This window comes from Lagenorhynchus albirostris, chromosome 4 (assembly GCF_949774975.1).
Source record: "Lagenorhynchus albirostris chromosome 4, mLagAlb1.1, whole genome shotgun sequence".
NCBI lineage: Eukaryota > Metazoa > Chordata > Mammalia > Artiodactyla > Delphinidae > Lagenorhynchus > Lagenorhynchus albirostris.
Window position 1 is genome coordinate 111,015,693 of NC_083098.1, and position 12,731 is coordinate 111,028,423.

The following is a 12,731-nucleotide window of genomic DNA, read 5'->3' on the forward strand; positions in this document are numbered from 1 at the left end:
AGCACAGGTGTAAGGCGGATGGGGGCATGGGCGGGGGGGGTGGGGTGGGCAGCCATTATCCCTATGCAGCTGGTTTTTGCCACATAGGAATATCTCTATTCTTAGATCCCCCAATTTTTCAAAAGAAGGCAGGAAATCTGGGCGTTTTGTGCAATCTCCTGGTTTTTCAATATTTCCAATGCAAGCAATTTATTTTAAAGTGCAAACGAGCAAAACCTATCTGTGTATCTAGCCTAGCCCAGCCTGCAGAATTCCAGTTTGCAAACCTGGAAGCAATGATTCTGAAACCTGTGTGTGCATGGGAATCACCTGCAGGGCTTGTTAAACCAGAGTCTCTGATCCAGCAGGTCGGTGTGGAGCCTGAGAATGTGCACGTCTAACCAGTTCCCAGGCAAGACTGCTGCCGCTGGTCTGGGAGCCCCACCTTGAGAATCACAGCCCTGGACTAACTCCAAGTTGCATCCCAGCACTGAAATGCAGGTTCGTGATTCTAGCCCCCAGAGTGTGGGCTCTCCTCTCGAGGGGAGGAAGCACCACGTCATGGATGGGGCTCTGGACAGGAGTTAGCAGGCTCCTGTGATGACCACCCAGCTAAGATGGCAGCGCGGAGCAGGTACCCTCCACTCTACCAAGCTTTAATCGTGGAAATTCATGCTTGTGAAATGCTCTGAAAACGCTAAAGGGCTATTTAAAGAAACGCATATGATGTCAAAATATGCACTGGTTTAAGATTTTAAAAATGTAAAAACATTAAGGAAGTTATTTGAGCTGAAGAGTTTCTGTGTTAGTTTCCCAGGGCTGTTGTAACAAATGACCAAAAACTGGGGCGGGGGTGGGCTTAAAACAATAGAAATGCACTCTCTCCCGGTTCTGGAGGCCGGAAGTTCAAAATCAAGGTGTCAGCAGGGCGTGCTCCCTCTGAAGGCGCCAGGGGAGGATCTGCTGCATGCCTCGCTCCTAGTTTCCAGGGGCTGGTGGCAATCCTCAGCGTTGTAGCTTGTAGCTACATCTCTCTGCGCCGTGGCCTCTGTCATTATCTGGCCTTTTCTTCTGTATGTCGCTCTGTGTCCCCTCCTCTTCTTATAAGGACACTGGTCATTGGATTTAGGGCCCATCCTATATCCAGGGTGATTTCGTCCCAAGCCTCAACCAATTATATCTGCAAAGACCCCATTTCCAAGAAAGGTCACATTCTGAGGTTCCCGGTGGACATGAATTTTTAGGGAACACCGTTCAACCCACGGCAGCCCCCTTTCTCCTTCTTCTGATTTAGTCTAATAAATTTTGCCAAAATCCAAAGTTTGGCAATTTGGATACTTTGCTCACAGCGAGTTGGAAAGAGGTAATGGGATGACTGGTGAGGATGGTTACCGGCAGCCCCCCGAGGGGATGGAGGCCACAGAGACGTCAATGAATAACGAAGCCCCTGGAGCCTGGGGACACTCAGTGTGGGAGGGCTTCCGGCCCTGTGCTTCCTGTTCAGCTCCTGCAGAAAGCTGACTCCATTCTTCAGGAAAGGGTAAGATTCTTTTCAACATCCTTTGTTTTGGAAGACAGGGCAACATACCTTACACGTTAGAATAACTGTGGTCCAAAATGAGGAAAATTTCAATCTTTGGGAAAACCCACCCCCATTCCCCTGCTGGACCAGAGACATAGGGGAGCCTGCCCGACAGAGAAAAGGTTATAAATTATGGATGTAAGAAAAAAAATCATGCCACGGCCAGGAGTCCTAGCTCAGCTCAGAGCCTGTGGATCAGCCATGTGCTAATTTCGCTGGGCTGCAACTAACCAAATCCCAGCCCCAGCCCCAGGAAAGGATACATTCCGGATAGAACAGCCCCTTTAGGTCATAGCTGAGCTGCCTGCAATGCAGTTGAGCCTTGTGCTGTGTAGTCTCCAGCACACTCCTGGGATGCTGTGAATTTTAGACACTCTCCCAGGGACCCTGGCTCCACAGAGCGTGGAATGTATTGCACTCATCCATCTGTGGGCTTTTTAAAAATTCAATAATTAATTCCACCATACGGTGCTATTACCGTTATTAGGATTTGGCCTTTCTCTGGTTCTTTACTTTGGCAAAGGGCTTTTATAATCATTTACCAGCTAAATAATTTAACACGTGTTATTGTTATAGGCTGGAAACCTGGTTCTTAGCTGGTACTGGGTGATGTGAAAATGCTTCTGAACCGAGCAGGGTAAAAGCTGGATGGAATTAGATGGCCCTGGTAATTTATTCCCCAGGTCATGTGCAGTATCTTGCTAGACCTCAACATGCTCTCCGTAATTTGGGTTCTGATTCATACTGGGCCATTCTTTTTTTTTGGCTGCGTTGGGTCTTTGTTGCTGTGCGCGGGCTTTCTCTGGTTGCAGCGAGCGGGTGTCGTTGCGGTGTGCGGGCTTCTCACTGCGGTGGCTTCTCTTGTTGCGGAGCATGGGCTCTAGGCTCGCGGGCTTCAGTAGTTGTAGCACGCAGGCTCAGTAGTTGTGGCGCACGGGCTTAGTTGCTCCGCGGCAGGTGGGATCTTCCTGGACCAGGGTTCGAACCCGTGTCCCCTGCATTGGCAGGCGGATTCTTAACCACTGCGTCACCAGGGAAGCCCCATCCTGGGCCATTCTTGTCATGGGAGAGTGAACCAAATGGGGGTGGGTGTGGCTTTGAAGCTGGAGGGGAATTAAGTTATGGTTCTAGCCCAACCCCCTCATTTTATGTAAGGGGAAACTGAGGCCCAGGTGGGTTGGTGCTTTGCCTAAGGCCACGTTGCTAGTATGACTCCAACGGGTGGCATAAACTCAGGACCAGAGTTTAGGGTATTCAGATTTAGGGTATTCCCCCTGCCCCGTTTCTGGTCCTAAGTGGAACTTGGAGGAAGGGAGGGAGGGGGAAGCAGAGGCAGCTGGGTTCTCCCATCAGAGGGCAAGAGCATCTGGCCGGGGCTTGGAGCAGAGGGAGGGAGCTGCAGTGTTGATCGGGAATCTACACTTTCACTAGGTTCTTGATATGTCCTGATGTTCTTCTACCTACATGCCTTCTGAGCATTGTCTTAAGGGGCACATCTCATCTCAGCCTCAGTGGTGTCCTCTGAGAGATGGATTAATAGGACCACACAGTGGTTAGAGGGGATTGATAGTCAGTGCCTAGAGAGCACTTATCAGCATTCACTGCCCATTAGCTATTGTTGGTACAGTCTTTCTACCTATTATTATGGTTCCTTTATCTGTAAAATGGGTATAACAATGCCTGCCCCCTACCACTTGGGAATTTTTGTGAAGCTAAAAAGAGAAAGAAAATGGCAGAGAAAGTATTTCATTCTCCTTTTCATCTAGTTCTTCACCCGGGATGGGGAGCAGGGCAGTGGGTAGGGGTCTTCCTGGAGGCTCCAGAGTGTCCAGGCAGGAGCAAAAAATGCTCTCCCTCGGCATTTGTATCGGTCAAGATGTCAAGAGGAGGGCTTCCCTGGTGGCGCAGTGGTTGAGAGTCCGCCTGCCGATGCAGGGGACACGGGTTCATGCCCTGGTCTGGGAAGATCCCACATGCCGCGGAGCGGCTGGGCCCGTGAGCCATGGCCGCTGAACCTGTGCATCCGGAGCCTGTGCTCCGCAACGGGAGAGGCCACAACAGTGAGAGGCCCGCGTACCGCAAAAAAAAAAAAAAAAAAAGGTGCCAAGAGGTAGCAGGTGGCCCACTAAAATGGGATCGTTTGAGGAGGGATGTGACCAGGGGCCCAGAAGATGTGGCCCTGTAGCCGGAGTGAGCACTGGGTGAGCTGTAACTATTCCTGGGACAGCAGGGAGGCAGGCAGAGGGGCCTGGGCTCCTCCTGAGTGACCTTCTTCAAGGGATACTTAAGGGATGTGGCCCACCTTCTTCAGGGCCAGCCTGAGGGGGCTGGGACGCAGGACCCTATTGGCCAGAGGGCACTGAAGTAAGCCATGGTCTCTGCAGGCCCAGACAGAGAGTGGGGCAGCAGGAGCGGGTCTGCAGGGGGCCCAGCACGGCACCGTTGGCGCCCCCAGCGCAGAAGGGGTGCCTGGGAGGCGAAGTGCGAGGGGTGGGAGCTCACCTGATCTGTGAGTTCACCGCCATGGCTCCCTTGGGGGCTGACCCGCCGAAAGCCCCAGGGACAGGTTCTACACTGTACTCCCTCCCTGGATGTAAAATGTAAAACGAGGGTGTGGAACTAGAGGATCATTCAACCTCTGGAAAACCCCTGATCCCAAGATGCGTGGTTATTTGATCTGCATTTCCTCCCCAGGCAGGACGGTGGAGATGTATCTTCTGAACTTGAACCCTCCTCCCCACTGCCCACCCTGCCCCCCCGCCCCCCCTCCCCCTCACCCCCGGCCCTGCCAAGTAAAGGGAAACTATTGGATGTTCTCCTTGGAACCGCACAGCACATGCTGCTCCCCTGGCCTCAGCCTCTTCTGTCGGGTAGAGGGAGGTGGTGTCACTCCTCCCTCCCCCTCCCTCCCTGCTGACATGGAAAACCTTGGGGTCAAGAAATATTCTTTTAGGTTCCTTCCGCCGGACAGTGACGTTCCTTGTCCTGAATATTTTTCTACTCTACCGTCCTTGATTTTAGGGCTGGACAGGTTTGAACGTTTGAAAGCAGCCTGCGTTGTGCAAACCATAGGAATTTGGAGCTCCAGCATCTTGGAGACGATTACCCAACCAAAAAATTCAACTTCTGCTGACTTGACGTGCACCAATCGCCCAGAATGGCAATGCTCTGACCGCAAATCCAAAAATGGGACTCCAATGGGAAGGATTTTAAAAATCATCTTTTCTTATATCCCGAATCTTGGAGCTCAGAAAAGGAGACCTTTGTGATCACTCCCGTCATTTTGTAGACGAGAAAACTGAGGTCCCGAGAGAGCCACTCCCCAGAGCCCTGTGTCTTTCTTGCTCACAACCCCTGACCCCCACAACCCCGCCAAGGTCAAGGGCCTCACAGCCAAAGCGAGGTTGATCTTAGAAACATTTGGGGAAAATTAGGAACTGCTGACTGGTTCATTAAGGCTCTACAGGCAGCAACAAACAGCCCACCCCCCAACTCCGCCCCGCAAGACTCCTAAAACCCCCAATACACATACAGTTCTGTTTAAAAATGTAAGAGCTCACCAAATGACTTGGAGCCCCATAATCCTGTTTATTTAGTTTCTACAAATACAAAGAAAGGGATAAAAATATCGCTCATTCATTTCTTAACCATTTACTGAGTCCCTAATGTGCGCAGAGGGTTAGGGACTACAAAGGTAACTGAAACACTAAAATCATAGAAATCACTGTATTTATGATTTTGTCTACACATCCTACATTTTAAAATAAGGTTTGGCATTTTCCAGAAATGAGCATTTGCAGCAGGGTTAAACCTAGGAAGAATGCCTCAGTGATGCTATGGGCCACCTTGCCTTCAGCTTGAATTAGACCGTGAATTTTCTCACTACACACTTGAACTTGGCTTTACAAACTTGACATTTCAATGTCTGAATCTACTGTGAATGTAAGATGAGTGGGTGCCTACTCCATTTAACGTACGGTTCCTGGGTACTCGCTGTGCACCAGGCCCTGTTCTAGGCACGGGGGATGGAGAAATGAAAAATATTTATTTTGCCAGAATTTGCTCCTGTGCTGGGGATCAGGCTGGTTATGGGGAAGCCTGCCGGGTAAGCCCAGAGCCTGGCCCGCCTCTGCCCGGCACTGTGTGGCCTGGGACTAGGAATTTACTTCCCTGAGCTACAAAGAAGCTCCTCGGGACCTGGGGAGGATCTCCTTAGTCACCCTGAGCACTAACCCTACACTCGTGACCTGCCTCTACCACCTCCTCCTGGCCTCAACATCACTACCAAGAAGACACTGCAGGGTACCTAATTAGAGGTCGAAGCCATCATAAGAGGCAAAGCAGGCACTGTGTTTTGTTTTTAGTATCATAATAGCTCATTTGAGTCTCACAACACTGTGATGGAGGTATTATTATTATTCCTTCCATTTTATAGATGGGGGAACTGAGGCACAGAGAAGTTAAGCAACTTGTCCAAAGTCACACAGCTAGAAGCGGGAGAGAGGATTGGAAATCAGACTGTGTCACACTGCCTCCTGCTGTGGCAGCCTGGGCTCTGACCAGTGGGACAAAGAACGTCGCCGAGAGGCTAGGAAGTGGAAATGACAGGGTCTTGAGTGTTGGGGAGCAGCAGTTGGCTGCCCTGCCCGGTGGAAGGTGGATGGGGCAGCGGTTACTGCACTCATCTGCGCAGTGATGGACCTGTCCCTAGAAAGGGATCATAACCCTAGAAATGTCCTTTAAAGAGTCATCTAGAAAAACCAAATCCATGTCAAAAATCCTGTGACTCTCTAGGAGTTACAGATTGCTGGTGCTAGGATGAAACTCGGGTCTGAGGGAAGAGCATAGTGTATGTCACACAGATTTCACTCTGTGGACAGTGTAAAAACACCTTAAATCAGTTTGTCCCACAACACAGCTTCACTGGTCCCCAGTTCTGTGACTGTGGCCTCTTCAACCTCATCTCTAGCCAAGACCCTACCCTGCCTCTCCCAGAACCACCTACAACCCTGAGTTCCCCAAATCACTGCACCCTTGCAGGTTTGATGCTTGTGGTGAGCTCAGTGGTGGCCCCCCCAGAGACGTCCCAATCTAACCCTCGGAATCTGTGAATATTGTCTTATAGGGCAAATGATGTGATTACAGATTTTTTTCTTAAACATTTTTTATTTCTTTAATGTATATATTTATTTATTTATTTTTGGCTGCGTTGGGTCTTCGTTGCTGCACGCAGGCTTTCTCTAGTTGTGGTGAGCTGGGGGCTACTCTTCGTTGTGGTGCGCAGGCTTCTCATTGCGGTGGCTTCTCTTGTTGCGGAGCACGGGTTCTACGCACGCGGGCTTCAGTAGTTGTGGCACAAGGGCTCAGTAGTTGTGGCTCGTGGGCTCTAGAGCGCAGGCTCAGTAGTTGTGGCGCACGGGCTTAGTTGCTCCGCGGCATGGGGGATCTTACCAGACCAGGGCTCGAACCCGTGTCCCCTGAATTGGCAAGCGGATTCTTAACCACTGTGCCACCAGGGAAGCCCCGTGATTACAGATTTTGAGAGAACATTATCCTGGGTCATCCCAGTGGCCCCAAAATGCAATGACAAATGCCCTTATAGGAGACACAGGGGAGAGGAGGGGGCAGGGCGATCACGGAGGCAGAGACTGGAGGGATGCGGCCACAAGCCTAGCAAAGCCTGGCGCCACCGGAAGCTGGCAGAGGCAGGAACAGATTCTCCCCTGCAGTCTCTGTAGGGAATGTGGCCTGGCTGACCCCTTGATCTCGGACTCTGGCCTCCAGAGCTGTGAGATGATACATTTGTGGTTTTAAGCCTTGCAGTTTGGGGTAATTTGTTACAGCAGGCCTGGGAAACTGACATCTGCCTACACATGCATCCCCACCTGGGAGACCTTCCGCCCACTCTGCTCTCCCTCGGGCCCCCCTGGAGGATTTCATACTTTGCCCACAGCCTGCTGCCTTCTCCCCCTGGCAGTGGACAAGGTCGCTCCCACGGGTGGGCCCTCTGCTCCTTCGGAAGGCTTGCCATTTCTTTTCCCTTGTCCATCAGCTGCTGATGGGGGGCGCTGCGTGTCTTGTGAATTGCATTGTCCACATGTGTGCCCTTCACAGGGTCTGGTGCGGCCTGGGCACCCACAAAAATCCCACACAGAATGAAGCTGCAGAGTCCCAGTGACCGGCACCAGTCAAAACCCAGGACAGCATGAAAAAGCAACTGGCGACTGTCCCCTGCTGTCTCTGGGACAACCATGGGCCATCCTTGTCTCTGTCCTCCTCAGCTGACAGAGCCTTTGAGGGGGAGAGGGGTCCACACAGGGCCCAGGAGGCCCACCCTGCAGCTCCCCGTGTGGGATTCTGACTGCAGTGTTTGTGTGTGTGCGTGTTGGGGCCGAAGATGGGGACAAAGATATTCCCTCGGTGAATGCAGCCCACAAGGTTTCTTGTGATCTGTAAGCTCTTAGTCTGGCCAGGGACGCACCTAAACCAGCACCTGAGCAGACTCTAGCTGCTCTTCCTCAACTGCTGCAGGAAGTAACGAAGCGTCAGGGAGGAGGCCCCCTCTGGTCCCCTGTAAGAACCTGGACCACACACAGATGCCTTATCGCTGTACCAGTCCTGCGTTCAAAGGGCCTTTGCCAGAAGGATGCTGATGCCAGGCCCCAAGGTGCCTGCGTCTGGGACACCAGCCCTTCCTGGGCTGGCCAGGGGTAGTGTGCGCCAAGAGCCCGGGTCCTGCCAGGCTGCCCTGTGGTCAAAGGCTCATGTGGACCCTGCTGAGGACTTGGGCCCAGTTAAGAGAAATCCAGGCACCTCATCTGCTTGTGCCCTCCCGGGGATTTTGAAATCAAGGTGCCCATGGCCAGGTTCCTAGACTGACCTGGTGGCTCAAGGCTCAGCAGGCGGTGAGAGGATAGTGTTCCTGTTCTCTAGCTACATGGAGAGGAGGTTCTGCCGGGGTGCTTCTCTCATGGTTCTCAGGCGGCAGATGGAAAACGCTGGGTCTCAGGCCATCAGCCACGCAAAACAGAATCAGGCAAAGGGTGTCAAAGTAAGACTTTGGGGGACACCTACTCTGTGTCCTAGCAGGGCCCCAGCAGGACACAGGGGCCTGGGAGGTGCCCTTTATCCAGCAGCAGCCTTCCTCCCGCACCTGGTCTTCCTCCCCGAAACCCCTTCTCATCCGGGGAGTCCTAGGCTAGGGCTGGTTGGAAGTCTATAAAATGGGGCCCTAATCTGGGAAGCTGCGACAGTGGCTCCGATGGGGGGAGAGAGGGCCAAAGGATCGGGTTAGAAATCCCCTTCTTCGTTCCAGGACGCCCCTTCTCTGAGCCCTGGATGATTGAGGCTGCGGCTGCCGGGAGCGGACCCCAGCTTTACCTTCTGACCAGACCAGAGAAACGCTACAACGCGTCAAGCGAAGCGCTCTTTGCCCTGGATACCTTCCCTCCCGCTACCCTGGGCGTCCCCCCACGTCCGGACACCGTCCCCAGCTCTGGAGAGCGCTCTCTCCATATCCTGTACCACCAAAAAACGCCCCCCTCCATTCCCATCCGAGCCTCCTTTCACCAGGGACACGCCCTCTTTTTGTCGGCCTCTCCACAAGCCAGCCACGCACTAACCAGACCACGCTCTCGTCTCTGCCACCGCCCACAGCCTCCTGGAACTCTCCCCCGCAGGACCCTTCCCTATCCTTCAGGACTCCCAGGTCGGCTCGGCTGTAAGGGGGGCACCTTTTCCCCCAGTTTGGGGGATCGCTCCATCCCTAGGATCCCCCGCCCCTCTCTCGCTTCGAATCGCCTTGCGCCCCAGCCGCCGCCTCGGGGTTGCGCAGCCCGCACCTCTCTTTCCCCCCATCCCCGGCTTCCAGCCCTGTGGCGCCCTCCGAGCCTCCCATCCGGGGCGCGATCCCATCCCCCTTATCTCCCCCCACCAGCCGAGGTCCCGGCGACCGCGGGGTCCACGGGGAGCGCCCCCCTGCGCCCGCCCCGCGCTTCTTTGTGCGGCCGGCGCGCGCGCGCTGCGTCAAGGCTGCCGCCGCCGCCACACGCACGCACTCACAGCGCGCAGTTAACCCCCGGGAGCGGCAGGAAGGGAGGTGGCGAGCGGGGGGAGGGAGCCCAATCGCGCGGTGCCCCCGCCCCGGCCCCGCGCGGCGCCGCCTCTGCCATTGCTGTGAGCGGGAGCGGGCGACGCGGAGGCTCGGAGTGCGGTCGGAGTCCAGACCTGCCGGAGCCGGGCGTGGGGTGAGTGCTGGCCGGCAGGCGGGGCCGCGGAGCGCCCGGGTTGGACCCTTCCGCCGGGGAGCCGGGTACAGGGCCGCGCATTTCCCCAGGTGGGAGGGACAGGGGTCCCTGGGCAGGTCACCGGCGAGGCGTCGCCAGGACCGGGGACGCGTCTAGACCCGCGGGCAGGGGCGGCGCCCCCTCCCCGGCTGCTAGGCGTCCCTGAGCTAGGCGCTTTTGCCCAGCGGGTGAGTCCATAAATACACAGCACCCACCCCCCAGCCCTCGGGCCGCGACCTCTGCGTCCTCACGACCCCCTCCTCGGAGACGAGGCGGGGGCCGGAGAGCTCGCCGACGCCTGGGACAGCGGGTGGGTCTTGCTCGCGGTGACTCCCGCCCGGCCCTCGCTCCGCAGGCGGCAGCCTCGGGTCTCCCGGAACCATGGTGAAGTTGGGGAACAATTTCGCGGAGAAGGGCACCAAGCAGCCGCTGCTGGAGGATGGCTTCGACACCATCCCCCTGATGACACCCCTTGATGTCAATCAACTGCAGTTCCCGCCCCCGGATAAGGTGAGAGGCCCCCGGTACCCAGGACCGCCGGGTGCGCACCCCCAAATCTCGGGTGGCGGCCGCAACAAAAGAAATGCGCCGCGTTCGCTGGGGACGCGAACTGGGGGCGGGCTTGGGCGGGGTGGAGGACGCCCCTCGGAGGACCACGTACCCGCGCGGGATTCTGGATCGGGTGATCTGCCCCCCCCCCCGCCCCGCCTTAGATGACAGCTTCTTCCTGACAATGGAACGCGGACCGGGTAGGGTCCCTTCTTGATTTTCGTGGGACTCTTGTCCGAGAGAGGCCCCTGGCCCCTCCACCTACAACCCAGCCCCGTTCGTCTCTGCCCCGGGGTACCAGGAGCTCTGGTTCTGGGGTGAGCCCAGGAGTGGTGCGGCTGCCCCTCGTGCCTTCCCGGATGATGCAGTTTCAGCCCGGTTTGCCCCTTTGGGGTGGCGAGGCCCCTCTCCTTGGCCAGATGGGCCCTCCCTAGGGGCTGAATCCCCCTCCTCACCCTCTGCGCCCACCCCTCCCACATCGGCTGTAGATGCGGCAGGGTGCGCGCTCCTACACCGCCTCCTTCCTCTCTTTGTTCCTTTTGTGAAATCTCCAAATAAGCACGCGTGCTCCTCAGTATTAGGGTAACTGGGGACAGCCATTCATCATTCTCTCCTTAAAGCGGGATTTTTTTCTTTTTGTTGAATTTAAGGAATCCCCTCTTTCTTGAATCAAGTAGTTTCTGTGTCCATTAAGAGCAGTTTTTTCAAGAGTTAACATTAAAAACGCTTAAAAGTCTAGACAGTTATATTGTAAAACTCAAACCTAAAATTATCCACACACATCCATTCTGACCACCTTGCAGCTTTTCAGAATCATCCCAGCCGCGAGGAAGCGCACTCTGTTCCCCCAGGTGTGCTGGCGTTAATTGTTTCATTTAATGCCTGGCAGGGAGGTTCTGACTTGGGGCTTGTGGTTTATTTGGGGCATGTTGGTGATTACTGGCCATGGGGCAGGGGTGGGGATGAGAGACTATCCCTGCCATGGGTCCTTCCTTTCGTTATTCCCATGGTGGGCCTTTTGATAGCCTTACTCAGTTCCCCAAAGTGGTTTTGATTCCCCCAACTCTGTTGTCTGTGTTTGGGTAGGAGAGCGGGGGGCGGGGGCCAGAGCGATGCTGGAACAGGTGTTTTATTTCAAGGAAAGAGGATCAGCTGGTCACACCTGTGCACCTGGGTCAGGCATCGATGGTCTAAAAGAAGCTTTGTGGGAGGGGCAGGGCTGCCTGAGGACTCGGCTTCCGCCTCCCCCTTCCCTGTCTAGGTGTCAGACTTGCCCAGTTAGCCCAGCCTGGCGCCACCGTGCCCGCCGTCCCCTCCTGCCTCAGCCTGTGCCAGGGACATGGCATCCCCAGGAAGCACCTCTGTCAGGTGATCGCCTCCACTCGGCCTCCTCTTTGGTCCTCAGTCTGTTCCATTCCGGAACCATCTGGCACGTAGTTGGCTTATACCAGGGAGGAGGTTTCAGGCAGGTATGAAATTTTGGCCAGACAATCGGGCCATCAAGGGTAACCTAAGCAGCTCTGAAGGTGATGAGTCTCCCGTCCCTGAGATGCTCCAGACATGGGCATTCTAGCAGGGAGTGATGGTTGCGCCAGGTTTCTGAGGTCACAGATGAGGAAACCGAGTCTCCAGGAGTTTATAGGACGTGCGCAAGGTCACTCGGCTGAAGGCTGCCATCCTCCAGGATGCGGAAGCGCTGGCGGGGCCCCTTGCTCTGCCCTGCTTGGAGCCAGACCGCACTCTCACGAGACATCTCTTAACCCGAACAGCGGCAACATGTTGCTCCCAGCTAGGGTTCAGGGAGGTGATGTCACCTGTCCCAGGGGACGCGTGTCCGAGGGCTGGTAACACAGTTCAGGTTGTAAATAGAATGTGTGCTGAGCACGAGGTTCTGAGGTGCAACAGTGCCGGTAGTCACAGAGCTGGTAGCAGCCTCAGGGCCAGTCTCAGCTGACGTGTTGGAATGCTTGTTACTCACCAGGCACTTGTCCGCATGCTTTATGGCTTTCAGTTACTTTAACACACTGGCGTTAGGAGGTAACTACCACTGTTACCCCATTTTACAGGTGTGGAAATGGAGACACAGAGAGTTTAAGGAACTTGCCCGAAGTCACCTAGCTTGTTAGTGGCAGAGGCAGATGGAATCCGGGCTGATGGGATCCTGACCGGGTCCCCACTGGGCTCAGGGTCCCGTGGATTCCCTCCTCCTCACAGTAGCCCTACCAGATAGGCCTTGCACCCATGTCACAGGCCGGGAAACTGAGGTTCCAGGTAGCCAAGGGTGTGCTCAGGGTCCCACGGCTACTCAGGTACAGTTGGGGTTCGAGGATGGCAGG

General features: G+C 55.2%; 2 protein-coding genes across 7 annotated transcripts in view; both read left to right on the forward strand.

Moving 5' to 3' along the window:
- The first annotated feature begins 487 nt into the window (after nt 1-487).
- Nucleotides 488-9,811, forward strand: LOC132519120 (uncharacterized). Its single transcript, XM_060147057.1, has 2 exons — nt 488-613; nt 8,877-9,811. The coding sequence occupies exons 1-2, from the start codon at nt 580-582 to the stop codon at nt 9,809-9,811; spliced, it is 969 nt and encodes a 322-aa protein (XP_060003040.1). The 5' UTR covers nt 488-579.
- Nucleotides 9,661-12,731, forward strand: part of NSG1 (neuronal vesicle trafficking associated 1) — a 32,433-nt gene continuing 29,362 nt past the window's right edge. For 2 of the 6 annotated variants that reach the window (XM_060148519.1, XM_060148522.1), the window contains exons 1-2: nt 9,661-9,807; nt 10,202-10,356. In XM_060148519.1, the coding sequence (XP_060004502.1) occupies nt 10,228-10,356 (129 nt within the window). In that variant the 5' untranslated portion in view covers nt 9,661-9,807; nt 10,202-10,227. The remainder of the gene's footprint in view (nt 9,808-10,201; nt 10,357-12,731) is intronic. The other 4 variants (XM_060148523.1, XM_060148524.1, XM_060148521.1 and 1 more) reach the window with 4 other exon arrangements.

Bases quoted from the DNA above. Each gene is read 5' to 3' on its own strand.
- LOC132519120 (XM_060147057.1), top strand. From the start codon at position 580: ATGACCACCCAGCTAAGATGGCAGCGCGGAGCAG. The intron at 614-8,876 runs GTACCCTCCACT...TCTTCGTTCCAG, and splicing joins AAGATGGCAGCGCGGAGCAG to GACGCCCCTTCTCTGAGCCC.